Here is a 21,154-nt window from a genome sequence, read left to right on the forward strand (position 1 = left end):
TACACTGACAAGACATACTTTTTCATCTGTGAACATAAGCTTAAGCAATCCCTAAATAATCACTCTTTTCTCAGCAAACTTTCTGGAGCACATATAAGATCAAAGGTGGCTTTCCCAGCCTCAAAGTTATTAACACCTCAAGGAAAAAGTACACAAAAGCCAGAGCTGTCCTGATGGCTTCCTTGATCTGAGGACAGAGACAAGCCATAGCAACAGAGGGCTGTTACCCTCAGTATAAACAGGGCAGCGTCTAAGCACGAATAGGAAAACAACATATTTATCTGTGAAAAATATGTACTTTCAGGTCACTTTTGAATTGCTACTTCTTTTAAGGAACAGTTCCCAAAATAAAAAATTGCACACATATTTTAACTGCAGAAAAACATCTTCACGGCATGTGATCAGAAAGCACACCAATGATAATGCACTGTATGCTGAAGTTAAAAGAATAGGGGACAGGCATTGCCCCTAAAATTAGTTCACAAGCAAGTGAATTCTGGATCCATTTTCACCACAAGAAAGAAAAAAATCCAACAACCCAAGACCTCAAAAAAACCCCAGTCAGTTGATGTCTAGAAGCGTCCTTAATTTTATAAGGAATGTGAAGATAACAGACCCATGGGATACACTTTAATTCATGATTTTTGTCTTTGTAATTGAGATCAGAGGCCAGACTCAGAGCACTAGGGAAGGGAATCCATGAGAAACAAGGAGCTCCACAAGGAATAGAAGCAGTAAAACTTAGTTTCCTACCTGTACTTTCCCTAAAGCTAACATACAGCATGGACTCTCTGATGTACAAAGAATGCCTCCTCTCCTATTTTCAAAATTACTGCAATTCACTATCCCTCAGAGCTCAACTTTCCTCTGTAAAATGTGGTTAAAATGGGGCAGAGGATTCAAAAGCTGCTGAGGAGAGACAACAAAAAGAGACAGAGATGCACAAAGTAAGGATGAAAATTTGTTTTCTGAACCTGTAACAATATGAAAAGAGAAGCAACAATCTGGGCTAGCGGTTCCCAAAATATGACGTAAGTATCACCTGCAGTTTGAAAGCGGTATGCAAATGACATTCATGCACATTACTGGGACTAAATTTGTAAAAACCTTGTATAGAGTACAATTAAGCTAAAACAAACCACAAGCATTTAATTCATCCCAACTAGCACGGCAAGAGCCTCCTCCCCAACACTGTATGCTCTGGCCACCCTACCTGCACTGGACCAGAGGTACAGAGAACCCCATCGTACCTCAACCAAGGGCTTTCATGTTATCCGAGCTTCTGCAAGAGTCATTCCAAAACCACACCGTCATTGCTTCAGCCATGTGAGGAAAAAAAACACACTTCTAGGAAGAAAATATAGCTCAGGAGGGTATCATTGAAAAAAGAAACTTTGTGTTTGAACTGAACAAATGATAATGAGTGTTCCAGACCCAGCCTGAAAAGCAGGGGAGCACAGAGCTGGGAGAGCAATACACACCTCTGCCTATGTCAGTCCATAGTTCTGTCCACATTTGCTGTCAGATGCCCAAGAGAACTCAACGCAGAGAAAGCTATTAGAAAAAAATACTACTACTTAATATTTTCATAGCACTTTCCACCTGGCAATTTTTAAGCAATCAATACATTAACTAATTTACCAAGAAAAATAAAAACATACATTGGCATTCTGTGTGATCAGTAGCTTATACTTTCAGAGGAAAACAATTCTACTTTATTAGAATTAAACTTTAAGGCCTGAATTCACTATACATTATTCATACTGTTACATTTTAAATTGGTAGAGAGGTAATCAATCAGCTCATTAGCTCCGAAATGCATTTAACAGTACATTTTGCTAAGTTCCCATGTTAAGAAAACCACAGAAAAACCTGGAGCTGTTAACATCTTTTTATCATTGGTTAAGAACTAACAAGTTAGGGCACTGTAATTGTTGCTTTAAAAAAAAAATAAATTTAAAAATCCCACCTTCCATCTTTGCCACCTTGGGCTTTGCTAAAGATGCCAGTTAATGATTCTCCCTTACTTCAGTTAGTCTGTTGAGATCTCTCTGAAATCACTTCCAGCTACAACAGGGCTTCCTTTTTGTGGGTAGCAGCACATGTCAGCTTGGCACAGCTTTCCTTTTTCGTAAGTGCAAGATGCTTCCCTGTGCTGATACAGGAAGCTATCAAAAACATACTGTGGCTGGATTTAAGAGCAGATTCCAGAGAACTAGCCATAATTAGCATTTCTAGCCAGAAACATTATACTGATCTGAAAATTAATCTTTTGGGACTAAGATTTAAAAAATACAGTTCACATGCTCACTGTGACAGAGCAATTTCTGTATTTCAGGTATGTGGTCTCTTTTCTCTCCCATGGCCTGTGGGATGAGGTGGCAGCGCACTAATTTTTATTGCTGGTGAACTCAAACAAAAGACTGCTCTTTATGAGATACAATGCAAGCACAGGCAAATATGATGGCTGTATCCATTCAGTTCTGGTTTTCTTTTTTTTAATGCATAAAATGAGTACACAAATTTTAGTGACATTCATACTCCTGGCAGGTTGCCAACTCACCCCAATGATAACACAAATGTTGGGCATTTTTGAGTCAGGACACCATGGCAGCGAACCACTGGAAAAATCAGGGATTCATCCTGTCTCCTTTAGCAGTAGAGAGATGAATTTTCAGAGGGGGGTAAATTTTCTGTTTTCTGAAGTACTGAACATTGAGCAAGGCTGGATATAAGAAAAAGGCAGATCATTAATCCAAGTAACTCTAGCAGCTCTTTTATATGACATCCCACTTCTGTGGCTTCTTTATTAATCTTAACTGTTAGAAGACAAAACAAGTTAAATTGTGTGATATTTAGAGAGTATCTCGTGACTTCTATATGTGCTCCCGCAAATACAATTAAATTAATTTTCCTTAGTGTTTCCCTAGCAGTTTCATATTTCTTCTATGCTCCATTTGCATCTGGTGTTCTCAGATAACATACATAGCCAGGAGTTAAACAATATTTTGAAAATCAAAAGTAGAATTTTGAGGCTCAATAGACCAGTAGTAAGTACAGTAAACACTTGACAAAAATACAAAGACAACTGGACTCTGGAACCAGTCCCTTTAACACCTCTAAAGCTTCTGTCTAATTAGGTTCATTTTGTGACAAACAAAAATGGGATTAGATCAGCATTACTGTTATTATAGCAGCCTAGATGATTTTACTTGTCAAACATTTAATCAATCTTTAGTCCTATACTGGCGTCTGATTTTCAAAGCTCATGGGAGACTAGATGCCTTTCTCATGAACAAAAATCATGAAGTTCACCCACATGTCAGAGATAACCTACAGTCATCTTTATAAATGCTTCACAACATTTTAAAAATGGCATTCTGTCTGGGAGAGGGAGGGGAAGATCATAGCCCATTTGTTGTCCCTCTTTATTCCTAGAGGAAAGAGAGGAGAAATGGAATTCTGTATTTCAGATAACAGAGACTTCATTCCTAACAGACTGCAATGTCACATATTGAAAACATGGGCAGTGAACAACAACTATAAGCCCCTACTTGTTCATATGACAAATATTTCACTGAAAAATGGAGCAACATCAAAAAGCTAGAAAAGAAATGGTCATTCTCAGCTCTGTCAGTGTTGCAGCTGGTATTCACGCAGGTTTAGATTAATCCATGAGACACTTCTTCAGAGCTTATCCTAGGTGTCAGTTAAGCAGGAAATCTGGCTCCCGATAACCAAAGAGTTTAAAATCGCCTTCAAAACGCGTGTAGAGGCGTCTTATGTCTCTCTTGCTAATTCCCGAAAAATACCGCTCTACTTTTGTTTTGTTGTACACTGTTATGCCTGGTGGAATCGTGGGGTATGATACCAGATGGTCTATGCCCGCTGCTTTCAAGATATACGGAGCATCATCCTCCAGGGTTTCATGGTGTCCAATCACACTATACGTGATTTCACAGGGGGCGCAGAGTTCCACATATGTTACCCAATGAATTATGTGGTCACCGAACTGAACATCTAACCATCGATGATTAGGGTCACCCAGGTAGCGCACAAAATCCTCAAACTGCAGCCCTTTGGTCTCTGTGCGATTCTTTCTGTATTTACGAATGATGCCAGGAGCAATTTCATGCCGGTACCAAGGTTCAAACCGAGGATTGTGCACAAACTTGTCTTTAAATGCAGAAATAAGTCTTTCAAATGGATCTCTAACAATAAAAAACTTGAAGTATAAATTCAGTCTAAACAGAGGAAGAAAAAAAAAAAATTAAAAAAGTGTTTAGCAAAGACTTACAAAAGGTACATAAACTCTGACCACAGACACAGTAATGTGAATCTTACGCCATTTGCATAGTCTAACTATATTATAATTAATAGGACTAGAGATACAATTTCTGTCTTCATACTAACAGTTTTTGTATACAGTACAATGTGGAAATAGTTCATCCTAGTTTTCACATTTTATTTAAACTGGAGAAGCTTAGTTTATCTCAATCCATATAAAAAGGAGACAAAAGATGCTGAAAAGAGGCTAAAAGCTCTGAGTCAAAGATATTTTTTATGCCATGTGACTAAGCTCAAGAAGCAAAATACACAAAGACATGGAAAAAGTGGGTTGGTGAGGCTAAATGCATACAGAGGGCTGCATTTTTCACTGGCAGGTAGTTAGACAAATAACTGCTTAAGTAAAAGAAAAAAATTCTGTTATTTGATGCTTTATTATGCTTTCAATAACGGCTGAGAACATTATTTTCATGAGACAGTTTTCAACAGAACTTCAGATTTTATTGTGATACTGCAATATGTAATATTCTGTAGTCAGAGATTATCTGTAGGAGGAGTGAATTGAAAACAAAAGTTTATTTCAGTAAATAGCTGCGAAAGGAGATTTAGAGCCCAATTCTCTCTGAAGTAAGTGAATGGACTCTTTCCAGCTTCAACAGGCACTTGAATCAGTCTGCAGGTTCTCCTGACTTGCTCCTACTCAGGCAGGGCTAGAGGTCAGCAAACTAGATCAACAGATCCACACCATTGCTCTCTCTACACCTACATTCTCTGATAATTTCAGAATTCCCAACTAAACCCACGTTATGCATCTCCAGCACAATTTCTGTGGTGGGCTGACTCCAACAACCCAGATCATAATGGCATTCAACTTCAAATACCCTAGCTATGGCTCATCCCCCTGGTGAACAGTTACTTTCTATGCAGGGCTGTTCACAGGGAGGGAGCATGGATCCATGTTCTCAAGAACAGAGTGACTGTATTTTCTCTTGCACTCTATCAACACAATCAAGTGACCCCACTTCCACAGATACAGCTGTGATAATTCTATTTGTACCACTGAATGCAACAAACCTCGGACTAAGCTCTACTGATAGCTGACACCACATGTATAAGAGGCTGACTCTTCAGCATGGCTTAATACACACAAAAACCATGCAAACACGAGCTAATTGTCTGCTGTCATCTTATGTCCTGTTCTCTTCATGCTGTCCCCCCTTATGGGGATTATATACGGCATAGGCTCTAGCAGAGTTGAGAGCAGACACAACCAAAAATCTAGACAAAGTAATTTAAAAGGCTCTACTGCCTTTAGAGTATTTTTTCTGCTCTGACAAGAACCAGAAGCACCCAAATGGGAAGATAAAGTGGTTCAGCTGGACGGACAATACTCTCAGGCTAAGGGGCACCAATGTTTTAAATCTATCCAGTTCAATCCCAATAAGTAAATCTGTCTGCAATGACAATCTCACGTGTAGGCAGTTAAGATTTACTATACAAGGCATCAGGGTGGACCTTCCAACTAAACCTTCCCTTCTGAAGGTCAACAATGTAACAACTAGGTATGCACTGAACTACAGAAACCCTGTATCCAGAGGGAGTCGGTTGCCTCACCTAACTATCACCAATTACACTGGTGTTCTCCTTCAAAGCCAGTAGGGAGGTAGTTACAGAAACATCTGTGAGGGTAACAGAATAGTGCCATAATACAAGTGGTGGAGCAGAAACCCTGTTGCCCTCAATTCCAGATGTAATCTTTAACCGTACTCTGGATTGTCCGTAACACCACTGACTCTAAACCCCTCCCACATCCCTGGGAAGCCACCTCTTACCGTTTTTTAATTTCAGAGTCACTGAAGGAGGACAAGCGTGGAAGGCCATTCTTCTCATGGTCATGTACAATATTTTCTGGGATCTCTTCTATGGAAGAAAATGCTCCTAGACAAACCAAAAAGAGAGAGCAACTGAATCATTCAAGGGGAAAAAAGTGAATACAAGCAAGTATGTGTGCCTTTGGCTGACAGCTTTTTGTTTTATCTTTCTCTTTTCTGTATTTTTAGCATTTACAGTTACTATGTTTAAAACTGTTAAATGATGAGAGACTCTGACTGAGAAGATGAAAACTGTTGAAATTCTTTAGGGTATGTGACATCAAGGTCCAGGACCAAATGGCCTCAAACCTCAGAAAAGCGTATTACACAAATTTAATCAGCAATTATGTCTAAGCCTGTAACTCCCCACTTCGGTGTCCCCACTCTCTTTCCCTCTGCCCACACATACAAATGGAGGAAGACTTTGAGGATTAACTCCAAAGAAGGAACCAGCTTTTTGGCTGACTTTCTATCACCAACAAAAAATAAATGCTGTGGGCTGCTTTTGGAACCGCTTCAACACAAAAGCACTTTGCTGTCAGGATCCATGAAGTTCTTTTAACAACTATGCTGTGCTGAAACAGAAATTCAAATCATACAATACTACACAGATTAAAAAGCACTAAAATTACCAATAAAAAGTCTTCAGATATTCATTTCTGCAAGCACATAAACTGACAAGAAAAACAACGTTACTAAATTCTGCTGCATTTATTTTAAGATCCTGAAAGTTTTTATGACCTTAAGAAGTATTTCATGTGGGCCCTTTTGGCTTTAGGAGCAGGCCTTCACATAACAGCATCATTCTGGAGTACCAACCTGGAACAAGAACGGGGGGATACAAAACAAGCTCTTTAGGTCAAAGCCTCTACAGCCTTCTCTGTTCCAGAACAGCAGTGAATAATCCACACTACCCAGCTTCTCAAGTTTTTTTTTTGTTTTGTGGTGGTGTATTTTATTAAATTCAGTTTTCTAATTATATGTTTTGGTACTCTGGGTGAATTACATGTGGACAACAGATGTCAGATTAGACATCCTCAGAAACTGAAACCTTGCATTCATCCACAGCAGAGACTGAGTACAAGCAGGAGCAGAGTTAGCTCCCCCACAGTGCCCCAGCTGCATTTCTCCACCCTGAACCTCCAAATACCACTTAGGTATTTGGACTTAAAGTATTCCCTCTCAAGTATCAGTCCTGCCTGCTGAAACTACCCACAGAGGAGAATGCTAGGTCAGCTGCAGCGGTAGGCTTCATCATCAGACTCTAGTACACTGGCAGCTCATGGCAGAAGAGACCAGTGTTTATGTGGAAACAATTTTCTATCGTGAGCCAACATGCCAGACCTAGGAAGCTCCAAGTAAAACATTTCCTGCTGGTAAGACATGAGCTAACCTCCACTCAACCCAGCCAATACATCCCTGACTGTCCTGAGCTATTCTTTGCATGTTATCTTTGTTAATTTCTGATAAGAGCAGGTACTTCTAACACTCTCATACAGTTTCATATTTAGTACGTTCTTGGAGTGTGGCTTTCATAGGTATTTAAGACACACGCACATATCTATGTACGTGCATGTCTTTGCTGGATTTTCAGCTCCCATCCATATAGCAAAGTTGAAACTAAATTTTGAAGGTTTTAAAGACATACTCCTTGCTACAAAAGTTTTGCTGAGGGACACAATTCCTTTGCCAATTTGTGACTGTCTCCTTATGAGTGGGCAAACTAATTCACACAAGGTAAAGAAAACATAGAAACACAAGTGCAGAGCTGGCTGTCTGCAGGGTGCTTCTAAGAAGAAAGCTGGGTTTATAATGTTCAGGTTTTGCCCACATCTTGGTGAGCTATGCCACCTGCAAAACCAGAGGACCTCAACTGACCTGACTATATGTAGCAAATTCACAGCCCTGGTGCACAGACAGGCAAGAGGGTCTCATGTCAAACAAGGGTTATGTTAAATACAATCACGTTAAGTTTATGTGAGCAGGTAGTGGTACAGTAGAAAACCTTGAGGAAATGAGTTATTTTTATTGGCATACCAGACTACTACAAGAGGATGGTAGGCTACATATAGACAGGCAGCATTCACCTTGTAGATCATTTTTCAAACACACTAGTCCCTTTACTCCTTCTTTTAGTCTTTTATAACATGCCTTTGTTGACCAAACTATTGCCTTAAGCACCTCAGAATCTTTGTAACTCCTATGATGGCTCACTGATAGCACATACACAAGATTTCAGCAGTACAGACCAACAGCAGCTGTCAAGTTTTAACCAGCTTTCTTCATGGCTAAAAAACCCTAGTTAAAAGTCAGTTGCCTCAAGTCAGAAATTTTATATTATTGTTTCTTAGGGAATTGTGATACCTTGTAATTTACCCATTTCAAATTCTATAAATTAGTGCTACCCCTTCAAGATAACAAATCTACCTACCACACACATATGGGTACTCTTTCACTACTCAAATCACTTTTGAGCCAAGTAATAATATTTATTTTCACAGAAAGAACAGGTGTATTTTCTTTAAAAGAGAGGTTTCAAAAGGACTAGAAGCAACTGTGAAGAATGAAAGGCTGAAATTAAGTCAGTGTACAGAAAAGCAGAAAGAATCCATTTTTGTTGTCCCAATTGGACCAATTCTGTTCTTTCCTCCTCCTCAAAGAAACCCACACACCCACAGCAGAGTAGATACCATTTAAAACGATCAAGACTTTTTTCCACTGAGTGTTGCCCACTTTTGGCGTCTGACAAAACAGGATCTTGTGCTTGTCACACACAAATATTCGGTCCAAGACGAATTTGGAAACTGCAGTGTGAGAGAGATTTCTCAATGCAGTGTCTCTGCAGACATTCCTGAGAAGCTCAAGTCTTTCCATATGAACCAGGGGTTGGCGGATCAGATTTCCAGAAAAAGCTTTTCCAGTTGGCTTTATGAAATGCAGAGGGGAAAGAAAAAACAAAAGTGCAAGAATTTAGTTTTCAGATCAAATTCCAAAGTATAAAAATCCTCAAACTGTGCACCCTAATGACTCCCAGATTCACAATTAAAACATTGCTATGTATTAACTAAAGGAGTAGCACACAGTTTCCTTCCTGTGCTGCTGCTGTACACATTGGATCAACTCTTAAATCACTATGTAGTAGTAGACAGTAGTAAGAGCTTTTCCATACAACAGTTTAAGTCTGCTGCAGAGCAGCAGGGTCTTGTCTGTGTGGACAAAACATGCCTTGACCAAATAGTGGAATTCCCATAAAGCTTCAACAGCCAATAAGAAAGCTTATGAGGGGTTGGGACAGGAATTTCAACAAAAATTAAGTTTTAATCTCTGAGAAGATGGGGCTTAGGGATGCTGACTCATCTGGCTGAGAAAGAAGAATTTAGGATTAAAGTTCTGTGTTGTTTTCTAGCACCTGTAGGCATTCAGTGTTTCCATTTATCTAAGATGCAACAAAATTAAGTGGACAAAAATTCAGAGCGAGCATCAGCGCTTACTGTGCAAATAAGAGAAGTAGGCAGTATTCCTCTCCCCAAAGTGGATGAACTGTTTGATATACCTCATTTTTCTGAAACTCAGACAAGAACCACGACTACCTCTGCCTCACAATTAGTGGGGAGAGAGGAAGAAGGAGCTTGTCTGATTAACAGGTGATGGGAAATTTTAGATTTCTGCTGACAAATCTTCACCCTTCCACTAATTGATTTACACAGTTGGCAATTCCCAATATCAATACATGGACATTCTGACTGAGAGCATCCCTGCAGAGAAAGGACTTGGGGATACTGATGAAGGAAAAATTGGATATGTGCTGGCAATGTGCACTTGCAGCCCAGAAAGCCGATTATATCCTGGGCTGCACAAAAAAGAAGTGTGGCCAGCAGGTTGAGGGAGCTGATTCTGCCCCTCTACTCCGTTCTGGCGAGACCCCACCTGGAGTGCTGTGTCCAGCTCTGGGGTTTCCAATACTAGACAGACATGGACCTGTTAGAGCAGGTCCAGAGGGCTACAAAAATGGTCAGAGGGCTGGAGCTCGTCTCCTATGAAGAAAGGCCAAGAGAGCTGGGGTTGTTCAGCCTGGAGAAGAGAAGGCTCCAGAGAGACCTTACTGCAGCCTTTCAATGCTTACAGGGGGTTTAAAAGAAAGACAGAGAGAGACTTTTTACCAGGGCCTGTAGTGACAGGACAATGGATAATGGTTTCAAACTGACAGAGGGTAGGTTTAGATTAGATATAAGGAAGAAGTTTTTTCCTATGAGGGTGGTGAGACACTGGAAGAGGTTGCCCAGAGAGGTTGTGGATGCCCCCTCCCTGGAAGTTTTCAAGGCCACATTGGACGGGGCTTTGAGCAACCTCATCTAGTAGAAGGTGTCCCTGCCCATGGCAGGAGGGGTTGAGCTAGGTGATCTTCAGAGGTCCCTTCCAACCCAAACCATTCTGTGATTCTGTGATTTTAGGTACAGTATCCAAGTGACACATGAAAAAAGAATGGTTTTACTTTTTGTCCCAATCTTCCATAAGGAAAACAAATGTCATTCTACTTTTTCTGTTTGTTACTCTTCTCCAATATCCCCTGGGTTAGAACGTAATCTTGAACAGCCTGACAGATTGTTTATCTGTCAAAACAATTCTTTTTGCATGCAACCAGGATTTATATTACTGTCCTGTGTTTCATGCTGTCAGGAAGTCAAAAGGGAATAGTTTTAGATCCAGAAACCTTACTATCCTCTTCCATACAAGTAAAGGAATATATTAAAACTCACTACACAGATCTGCCAGCCTTCCACTGAACAAATTGTTTCTCCCAAGTATTTTGAGGATAACTTACATTTCAGGTTTTGTTTTTTTTTTAACACATGAAACAAAAACTGTCATGTTTACACAGAAACCTAACTTCCATGCTGCATCACAAAAGCACTCTAAATGTACGATGACTTATCTAACCAATGGAAAAAAAATGGCCTTAGCCCATTGTGCAATGTCTCAAATTTACATTTGCATAGGGATTTTCAGTTCCCCTGTAAATTAGCAAGTACCACATTTGCTCTGTTTTATTGCTGAAAGCACAGACCTATGCATCTAAAGGATCAACTGGTATTGAATACTATTGTGTTCATGTTCTACTTTAGAAAAACACCAAGATGTGAAGCCCAAAGAGCACAAAACATGAAAAAGAAATGGAGACTGATAAAAAGAATCAGAGAGATTGGGCAGAGAACTAAAAGACTAGATGAGACACAGGCTTGCCCTCAAGAACTACGAACCTGATGGCTATGGCAAGGCAGAACACAAGTAATCCAAAATTGGGCCATTATATTAAAACGGCTAGCAAAAATGACTGCCCTGACTTGATAAAGGAGTACTGTAACAATTTTTGCCTAGAAATGGAAACACATTAAGTTGAATCATTCAGATGAAACAAGACAGCAGGTTACTGTAACAAACTAGCTTTGTGAAGCTAAAATGAATTCTGTTGGCTCTATCTAAATAGAACAGCCTGAATAAATAATTCTTGTCTAGCAATTCCTTTTAAACAACGGGAAGCCCTTACTTAATCTCTTATTTTCTGCCACTCTTTAATACATGTAATCCTTATCTCAACAGTATGCACCTGGAATTCTTCAGGCCAATGTTTTTGCTCTGGCACATGTACCTCCTCCACTTTTGTCACAGCTGTCAGTATCAATGGCTCTTGCTTGGCACCGTAGCCTAAAGGAAGAGAGATAAGAGCATTACAGAAGGTGGGGGGAAGGCAACTATTTCTGTTTTACAACTAACACAACTGAACATCACTTTCCTATTAAGCTTACAAAACATTAGGATTTGTTTCCAAATGGGAAGGTACTAGACAAGACATGAGACAGACTATGAATATTTTAAAGGATGTACTCTGTGGGAATTTTGGATGCAACTTCAGTTGAGTTTTATCAAAGAAACACATCCATCATCTTTTATTTTGGTCTTTTTTAAATAAACTATGCAAAGAGACATAGAAATCATAAATCCAAATACCACAATTGGTAGACAATTGAGAATAACTATATGGACTTGACACTAGATTTTTATTTTTCACTCAACTTCCCAAAGCATGTCCAAGTAGAAAACTTAATCCATCAGGTTTCTCTCTCCCCTCATATTAGTAGATAGTCTTCTTCTGTTGTAAATTCTTAGACATTACCAGAAGAAAAGTGTCATTAAGGACTACCTTTTATTTCTTTGCTGCTCTAAGTAAACACCTCTAACCAGCAATAAATACAAGATCCCCTCTTCCTTTGTTACTGGTTACTGGACTAATGGCCTTTCTTAGAGACTCCCACAATGAGAGAACAAACTCAGCTGATATTCTTCTTTTTTAATGATTTTTAGGGCAGCTAACAGTTTGAGACCAAATTAAAGTATGTGAGGGAAGAACCCTTTGCATCTTTTGCAACTGGTATGCTACAGGAAAACTGAAAAAAACACAAGGTTGTAGCTGTACTTTACACGGTGCAGAAAGATCAAAAATAATTTGAAGCAGCTTTCCCTAACTACAAAGCAAAAAGAACATGATTTCTCCCTAAACATTTATTTCCATCCATACTGGACTACTTTTTCCTTCATATAGTTTCTTCTATGAATAATCTTTCTTCGTCTGCATCCACAGTGGCTTACTGTTTTATGGTTGAGAAAAAATGCGTGTACTGCCGATATCCTTTTCCTAATGGAATGCTCTACTCTGCCTATACTGGATTTTAACAAAGGACATGCATGGAAAAGCAAGTTAAAACTGAAAACAATGTAAGCATCCAAGCAATCAGATACAGTAAATATTGTTGTGCACAGACTTACTCCAGAGTATCCTTTTGTAAAATCAAAGTAATCTGATTCAGTGAAAGAGCAGTTAAAGTATCTTTCACTATCACTGGATAAAAGCATGCCTGCAGATGCTACTAGAGATGATGGACAGAAACTTGCTCCTTCTTATGAAAAAGTTCCTATTGCTCATGCACCCAAGACATCAGTAGAAAGCTTAAACTAAAGAACATTGACTCATTGAGCATCTGCTGGTTTTGTTCTAGCTGATAAGTAGACACATCCAAATAAGGAAAATTTCTGACAACTCGTATTTTACTAAGTCTAGAAGAGTTCCTCCGGGATTGGCCACCCTGTTCGGACTTCCTCCAAAATTCTGTTCATATATTGGAATTACTTTCTTTCATTAGTCCCAGTACAAACATTGATATCTAACACACACATACACTTAATCACAGTCATGCCTTTGCAGGACTGGAGCTTAAGAAATTATACAATTTTCTGCTTGGAGAACTATTTAAAGGGGAAGGGAGATTCAGCATAAACTAAAAAAAAAAAAAAAAAAAAAAAAAAAAGAGAAGAATTGGCAAGCCAAGATAATAAAGAGCAAGTAAATGCAAAGGGTGTACTCTAGTAACTTTTTTTAAAACTACATTTTAATCCTCCTGATAAAGTCTGATGGAAAGAATCCCTCAAAGAATATCTGAGCTGGGAAACAAGAGTTGGCACAGAATGAAATGCTGGAAGATTTAACTACCTAACATAAAACCAGTTTATTTGCAGATACACTAGGGCTCAAAAACAGGTGGGACCAAGGAAAACTAGGTTAGCCTACAGTTCTCATCTGTAAGACTTGCTGAATAAATCTCCACACAGAGGTATGCTATTTAAAAAGGTACACCTAATATATCTATCCACTATCAAGTCACGGGAACAAATGGCACTAGTGATGTCAGCGCTTCAAAAGTCACACATTTTTTGCACATCTTAGGAAGATGCAGAAATACAGATCTCTCAGGACTGTAAGTCATGTCACCACCTTCACCCTAAACTCTCTGTAGGATGGCTTCGTAACAGTCACTCCTCAGCAGACAGAAAACTGTAACATGCTGTGTAGTGTCATCAAATGGCTTAAATCCCTCATCAGCTTAATACCATCTGGGCTACTTAGGCTAAGCAAAAGCCTATAAGCTGTTTGTCAGTCAAACAGCAGAGGATAAAACTGAATGCAAGAAGCAGGGCAGAGGCAGCTAGTCTGAGTGCACTGCAAGTGAAATAAAACTTTCCAGAAGTTTTACATAATACTGCAGCCACAGGACAAGCAGTCATGAAAGCACAGAAACTAGTATCGTGTGAAATGAACTGTTTAATTCCTTGTGAATCTCCTTCATCTTTAAATAGGTAATTGTGCTCTGTTTTGCACATAACTTCTACTCCTAGTAGATTGATACTGAAACTGAGTGTATTTGAAAAAGCAGACCTCACAAGACAGTACTGCCAACGATGATCCCCTCTGTTCTTAACCACCAAAAAAAAGGACACGATGTTAGTCTAGCAGACTTCTACCAAGCAGAAACTGAACATCAGCACTGTCACTTGTAGAAATTTATTTGTTCTGTTCTCAATCCTACTGAAGAAGTGTCAACATGCCAAGAACTAGTTTGCACAGAAAGAGCATTTGTGTGAAGCATTATTCAATTTTCTGTTTCACATCAAACATTAAAGTTGAACTTACCATCTGGGTCTTTAAAAGTCAGTGTGATAAACTTGCTAGCAACCATGAACATGAATATCACCCAAAAGCATGCAGCTAGCAGCAGCCACTGGTGGTGCATGTTGTCAGACGTGAGCCATATAAAGTTGTTGCTTCCTGTTTGAAAGAGGAAAGATTGACACATTAATTATTTTTGTTCCAGTTTAGAAAAATACTTTCCATAACCAAAATGACAAAACTCTAATATGCACGTGTGCCATAAAACATAGCAGTAGATTTAATTTCTTTCTTTTTATCCTTTTGGCTGGATTTTTAACCAATGTTAAGGCTGAGGCAATGCAACTGCTGGCTGCTATCAAAGGGAGACTTCACTCCTTCACCCCTATGTACACATTCCCAGTCCCCTCCTTGTGCTGGCAATAGCACTGTCTGTCTGACTGCTCAGGGAGACAGACCAGCAAATCCCCTGACTTTTTTTAAAGTGTAGTTTATTTTTCAACTTAGTGAGATGGCTCATTGTAGGAAAGTAAAGGAGAATGAAGAAAGCTCCCCTTTCAGTGGTAGCCAGTCAGCAGATCAACCAAGCTGCAACATTAACAGTATTCTTAGTTATCCCAAGTCATCTCATGATATGTAACATGGACTACTCCCCTGCCCGGCCTACATAAATTACAGGCTGGAAGCTACCGAGCCAGAACACTAAGCTTAACCTGACAAAATATTTAAATATATTAATGTGGTTTTTTTAACTTGCCACTTTTATTGCCAGCAAAGCATCAACCGTAAGTTCTGGAAGATTTTTACTTCCATCATGCTAAGCAATACCCCCATAAACAGTGAAGAGGGTTTCCTTGCAGCCTACTGCCTGTAGCTGCATCCCTGCAGGTAAGCCTTAACAACAGGACTTCCCCAGCAGCGCAGGAAGGGTTACCCAAACAATTGAGACCACAGATTTAATGTGCAAAGAAACCGCAGGTATTCACTGAATCCAAGCAGAGTGAGGATGAGGATAAGGATACTGTGCAGTATTACAAACATGCAGTGTCTGCCCTACCTCACAGTTTGTAAGGTTGCTGGAATGCTCTGAGCACTTCTTACTTTGATTTTTAGAAACTATAATCCTAATAAATTACTTTTCATGATTAAAAGTTAAGATGCAGTATAAGGAAACCAATTACAAAAAATATTTAAGTCCCCAGCCATTAAGAGAAATGTGAAATTTTAAACTACATCTTTCGCCCAACTTCTGATGGGCAATGCACCCAGGCAACCACTGAGGCTGACACCAAATATCTGTGAAAGCTCCACTGCAAATCTTAAGCTTCCATAACTTTATTAAAAAATCCAACAAAACCCTAACAGCAAACATCACTGCCTACCTACCAAAACCTGAGACTCCTCAGACTTGAATATTTATCCTGCAAAAATAAAGCGTCATTGTCTCAGTTGTTGCTGGAGAGGTAAGACACCTAAGGGCCTGAACTCGGGTGCTCAAAAGTTCAAACATAAGCAAATGCTTCCTTTGAGGATACATACAAAACAACTTCAGAACGCTTAACCAAAGAGGATCTAACACAAAAATCTCATACAATGAGATCCTCTCAACAATCCTGTGAGGTTTGTGCTTGTAGCCTCGGTAAGAACAAAAAAACCAAAACCACCCATATAACTAGCAATAGGATCAAACTCAGTCCTAAAGTAGCCACATGCAACTTCAACAAGAGTCACACCTGCATGGTTTGTGATCACGCTTTCTATAGAGTCACTTGAGTGAATTGTCAGGGAGTAAAAGAGATGCCCTCATTCCCAGCCAAGATTTTAAAATCATGCTAGCTAATATTTCTAGGCAAATTTTGTATTAAGTGGTTCAGTCGTATACCAGTATTCCATCCTCTTCATTCCCACAAAGCTTAAATAACAGAAGTGAGTCTGGTTTTTATGTTGTTTCAGTATGTTCACCTGCAACTTCAGTACTACTGCTGCAGGTGCTGATCGCTTTTCCAACTAGCTTTTGCCTTCCAGCAAAGCAAATGTTTCCAGGAAGGGTTCTCACTGTAGCTGACAGAAGTGAAATGTCTTCAGGGTATGTCAAAAGCCTCTGCAGGCAGAGAAGCAGTCCAAAACAGATTTGGGACCCTGAGGATGTATGTGAAATGGGTGAGAGGAGGAAAAGAACATATTATCTCAACTTAAAAAAAAAAAAGACTTCATAATTTTTAGCTAGGATGGCAATGTTCAGGCCTATTTTTATTTTCTCAGTGCAGTATTTCTCAGTATGGCTCCTGAGAGGTCCTTTTTTTCCTTCTTTTATGATTTAATTTTTAAGTACTTCTCCTAAAAACACTGCATTTAGGTATGAAGACACATGAACTGTCTTTTGGACAATTACAGGTGCTGTAAATCCCATGAAGATGGTATTTGTCATCTCCCATTTTCTGCTGCAATTCTCTAGCTGCCAACTGAGCATGCAATGTCGGAGACACATTATTCTTCAACATCAAAAACTGTTGGCCAGGTAGGGCAAATAATACAGCGTAAATTCTAGAGCACTGACCTCTTTCCAGCTAAGTAGTTCAAAAGTTATCCTACCACTGCACTAGTGCAAAACTTGCCCTAAGATTCATGCTGAAAACCACCAGATCTCAAAGGTCCTCATTTTTCAGTCTGCCACAACATCCACCATCTCCCATTTAGAGCACTGAAATTTATGACCTTTGCTTTCAGACATCACAATAATTTGGAAATTTTTCCAGCTCTCACAAATGACAGATATTTAAAATAGAAGTCAGGACACAAAACACAGCAATGCCATTTTCACTTTTTGGGTAGCTCTGCTAAAACCATGAGAACCATTCAAAACAACCGAACCTGTCAAGGCAGTAGACTGACAGAAGCTTGCAGAGAACATTCTGCAGGAGGAAAACCTCTTTCTGACTGTCAGCTATTGGCTTTTCAGAGATACAATGAATGGTCTGGGCCAGACCCTTCGGTCTAACCCAGTATATTTGTTCTACATGGTAGAAATGCCTCCAACATTTGTAGCATCCCTGCTAGCTTGCCCTCTTTTATAATGGTGATAGATGCACACCATTCAGTAAGGATTATTGATCTATATCCCCTTATGTAATTTATGTATTGGATTTCTAAAAAGTTGTTCTAAATGACATGGGAAAAGCAGTTTCCATGTGCTCTGACCTGAAAAGCAGTTAGTGCACACGGGACCCTGCTGCCAGATCCTGTGCTCTAGGGACAGGAGAACAACACTTCAGCCAAAGACACCTACGAGCAGTACACTACTTACCTCAAGGACTGGACTCAGAGACCAGAAAGGGTACAGAGTTGCAGTCACATCCATGAACAACCACTATTACCTTTCAGTACATCGAAGCTGAGAGGAAAATATTAAGCAGTTTTATCTACTCCTTTTTTTATGTGCACAACAAATGGGCAACTATGCTCATTGATACAAGAGTCTTGTCAGAAGATCTGTCATAATGTAATTACAATGGCTGGCACTGTTACTCTCTTCTAGCTTCTTAAACAAAACTACAGCTATATCAGCAGCTCATTACCTATCTCAAGAAGCCTGACTGCTCAAAATTATATACAGGTGTAACTCAGCCATTATGCTCCCTTAAATACAGTGAACAGTGATGTTTTTAAAATTTAACATCTCTATGTTGTTTCCCTTTCTCTAGCTTCTTCTTCAATATTATTGTTTTCACATATGGTAATTGCCCTTCCTGTTACTTACTGCATTTCTGTTGCCTCTCCTGTTACTTATTTTCTAGTAAATACACGTACTAGCTTCTGGTTTTTCTCTTTAATAGTTTCCTTCAGCTTCCAAACGTCTTTTACTTCTTCTTGCTGAAAACATTTTTTCTTTACAAGCAGAAAAAACAAAAAAGCTGTCGAAGGTTTAGATCAGCTTCTCAGAATGAAATATGCAGGGATTCTTCAGGTTACTCCTTCTATCTCTTATTGCAATTGTACACTTTTTAGGAGCACAAGATCCCCAACCCCCCTCCCCCCCTCCATCCATTTCTCTGTCTGTCCCTCCCTGGGCTACTTACCCTAAAAACAAAGTGTCACATAACCCTCAGACCAGCCAGATGCCAATTTTGCATACGAAAAAATGGGATCACAAAAACACACACAAACCAAAGATCGAGACACAAAGTGTGGCAGGCTTGACCTACGGCGTGCAACTAACTCATTACCTGGAAAAAACACTTGTACTTTGCAGAAGACTGCTGTCTCCATGTGAATGTCGGGACAAAACATAGAAGATTTAACCAACATTAGAACTCAGTGCACGGCCTCTGCTCTGCAGCTTATGCGGCTTGGACTGGGGCTCCTTGGCAGGACAGTCCCTGCACGCATCGTGAATGACAGCGGCACGCCGGTAGTCTCAAACTACCAACTGCTTGCCCATCAGCACATGACTAATGATGTAATTTGAAATGGAACTGGTAACAAAGGCCAAACAACAGCTAGCTGGAATACCTAATCCATTTTCATCAAGGCCTCCTTTGTGTTATCTTAAAGTTAAGAGATCTGGACAAGTCATTACACTTTTTTAAAATATGCTGGACTAAAAATCTATCACACGCTCCTTCGGTAAACTGTGTGTACTACTAAACATTACAACATACATTCTCACTGGCATTTCCGAAAGCCGGTTCTTTCCTAAGGCTTTCCTCCACCCCGACGGCACGAACAGGCCTACCGTCTCCGCTCCCCCAGCTACCGCCGGAGAGCCGAGCCCTCTCTGGCCACGCACAATTCACCTGTCAGCGGGAAGAAAACCCCAACTGCCGGCGCAGCGGCGCCTGCAACAGCTGCGTCCCCCCACCTCCGCCCGGGGCAGGCTCGGGGGGCGCCACCCCACGGCCCCCGAGGCCGGGAACGGGGCCCGGCCTGCCCGCCCCCGCCCCGTCGGACGGACACCAGGCCCGACCCCACCGGGCACCCCGTGCTCTTCACAGCTGAGAACGGCAGCGGACCCTCCTTCCACGGCACCGGGGCTCCCTGCAGGCTCCGCTCCCTGCCCAACGCCGGGGGGGCGGGGGGAGATAAACCCAGAGAGGTCCCCGCCAGGAAGCCAGGACACGGCCGTGGTCTGGCCGCAGGGGATGGATGAGCCGAGGCAAAGCCCAGCCCAAAGCCGGGCTCAGGGCGCGCGGACCTGGGCTGGACAGGCGTAAACTTTTCCCGCTCCAGAGGGGGAAGCAGGGCGGGCTTCCCCTCACCCCCGGCAGGTAGAGGCAACCGCAGCCCCGCTGGTTTCCTCGCCCGACCGGCCGGAGGCGCCTCTCCCCGGGGCTGCCGGCCGCCAGGCCTCCCCCCCGCTGCCCTCCCCGGCCCCGGCTCGGCCCACTCCTTCCCCCGCTTACCGGCCCTCCAGCGCCGCTCCCCGCAGCCTCGGCCCCCCGTCGGCGGGGCACCGCTCCCGCCGGGGGCCCGCCTCACTCGGCGGCGCGGCTGGCCCGCTCAGCCGGCCCCGGCTGCTGCTGCATCCCCCTCCCTTCCCCACCGCTTCTCCCGGGCGGCGGCTACGGCGGCGGCGCCTCCCCCCTCCCCCGGCTCAGCCCCTGCTGCCGCCGCCCGGCCCTGCCGCCGCCGCCGCCGCCTCCATTTCCTCCCGCCGCGGGCAGGCCTCGGCCGCGCCCCCAGCCCCGCCGCCGGGAAGGAGAGGAAGGTGAAGGCCGCCGCGGAGACGGCTCGGCTCCGAGGAGACGCAGCGCCGCGCCCGGCCGCCCGGAGGCGGGAGGGAATGAGGGAGTGATGGAGGGCGGGCTGCTCTCCCCTCTTCTCCCCTCCCCTCCCCTCCCCGCCCCGCCTCACTTCGGCCCGGCGGGAGCTGGGCGCCTCCGCCGTCGGACCGGGCGCGACCCCAGGCGAGGAGGGCGCTGCTGCCTCCGGTTGGCCTCAGCCCCCCACCTCGTTGCCTACCCCGCCGCAGGCCCCGGCCCCGGCCCCCGCCACCCCCGGGGGCTTCCAGTTTTCGCGGGGTGGCTAGTGCTTCTCGGCGGGGCCTACAGCCAGCGCTTAGCTGGACTCACGTACATACACATGTATACTTGTGTTTGGGGTCTTTTTACTGTTAAAAATATCTTTAATATACGCTCGTGTTTCAAAAATAAGAGGCTGAAAATGCGATTTTTGTGCACCTGCAGGACTATGATACCCACAAATCGCATCAAAACCAGGTGCTGGGTATATTTTTAACAGTTATTTAAACAACTTTTGGAGACGTGTTGCAGTGTGTGGCTGGAGGGATGTGTTACCGAGCTGAGGTGATTCCTAAACTCGGCAGAAATGTAGCTCAAACGATGGCACAGGGCCTTCCGGACAGTGCCTGGAGGAGGGGGCGACACTAGAGCAAAGCCCTCCCCCCATTTCAAAGCTCATTAAACGCTGGGGTGCTGGGGACATGCATTCCAGTATGAAATGGGGTGATGCAGCACAAAGGATGGCTTTATCACCTGACCCC

At 42.1% G+C, this 21,154-nt stretch overlaps 1 protein-coding gene across 2 annotated transcripts; it reads right to left on the minus strand.

The window, feature by feature from the left end:
* Positions 1 to 1,668: 1,668 nt before the first annotated feature.
* On the minus strand, positions 1,669 to 20,390 carry CHST10 (carbohydrate sulfotransferase 10). 2 transcript variants are annotated; one of them, XM_074859056.1, is made up of 6 exons: positions 20,055 to 20,390; positions 14,680 to 14,814; positions 11,764 to 11,861; positions 8,849 to 9,083; positions 6,120 to 6,225; positions 1,669 to 4,244 (listed from the first exon to the last, which is right to left on the minus strand). In XM_074859056.1, exons 2-6 carry the CDS (start codon positions 14,777 to 14,779, stop codon positions 3,707 to 3,709), a joined length of 1,077 nt encoding a protein of 358 aa, XP_074715157.1. In that variant the 5' UTR covers positions 14,780 to 14,814; positions 20,055 to 20,390; the 3' UTR covers positions 1,669 to 3,706. The 2 variants fall into 2 exon arrangements, with proteins under 2 accessions (XP_074715157.1, XP_074715158.1); XM_074859057.1 differs by lacking the exon at positions 20,055 to 20,390 and adding an exon at positions 16,618 to 16,717.
* Positions 20,391 to 21,154: the final 764 nt, after the last annotated feature.

Source organism: Strix uralensis, chromosome 2 (genome assembly GCF_047716275.1).
Source record: "Strix uralensis isolate ZFMK-TIS-50842 chromosome 2, bStrUra1, whole genome shotgun sequence".
NCBI lineage: Eukaryota > Metazoa > Chordata > Aves > Strigiformes > Strigidae > Strix > Strix uralensis.

Excerpts from the sequence above, each read along its gene's own strand:
- CHST10 (XM_074859056.1), bottom strand. The coding sequence starts at position 14,779 with ATGCACCACCAGTGGCTGCTGCTAGCTGCATGCTTTTGGGTGATATTC. Across the intron at positions 11,862-14,679 it reads GACTTTTAAAGACCCAGATG|GCTACGGTGCCAAGCAAGAG; the intron begins GTAAGTTCAACT and ends CTCTTCCTTTAG. Across the intron at positions 6,226-8,848 it reads AGTCTTGATCGTTTTAAATG|GAGCATTTTCTTCCATAGAA; the intron begins GTATCTACTCTG and ends TGGTTTGTCTAG.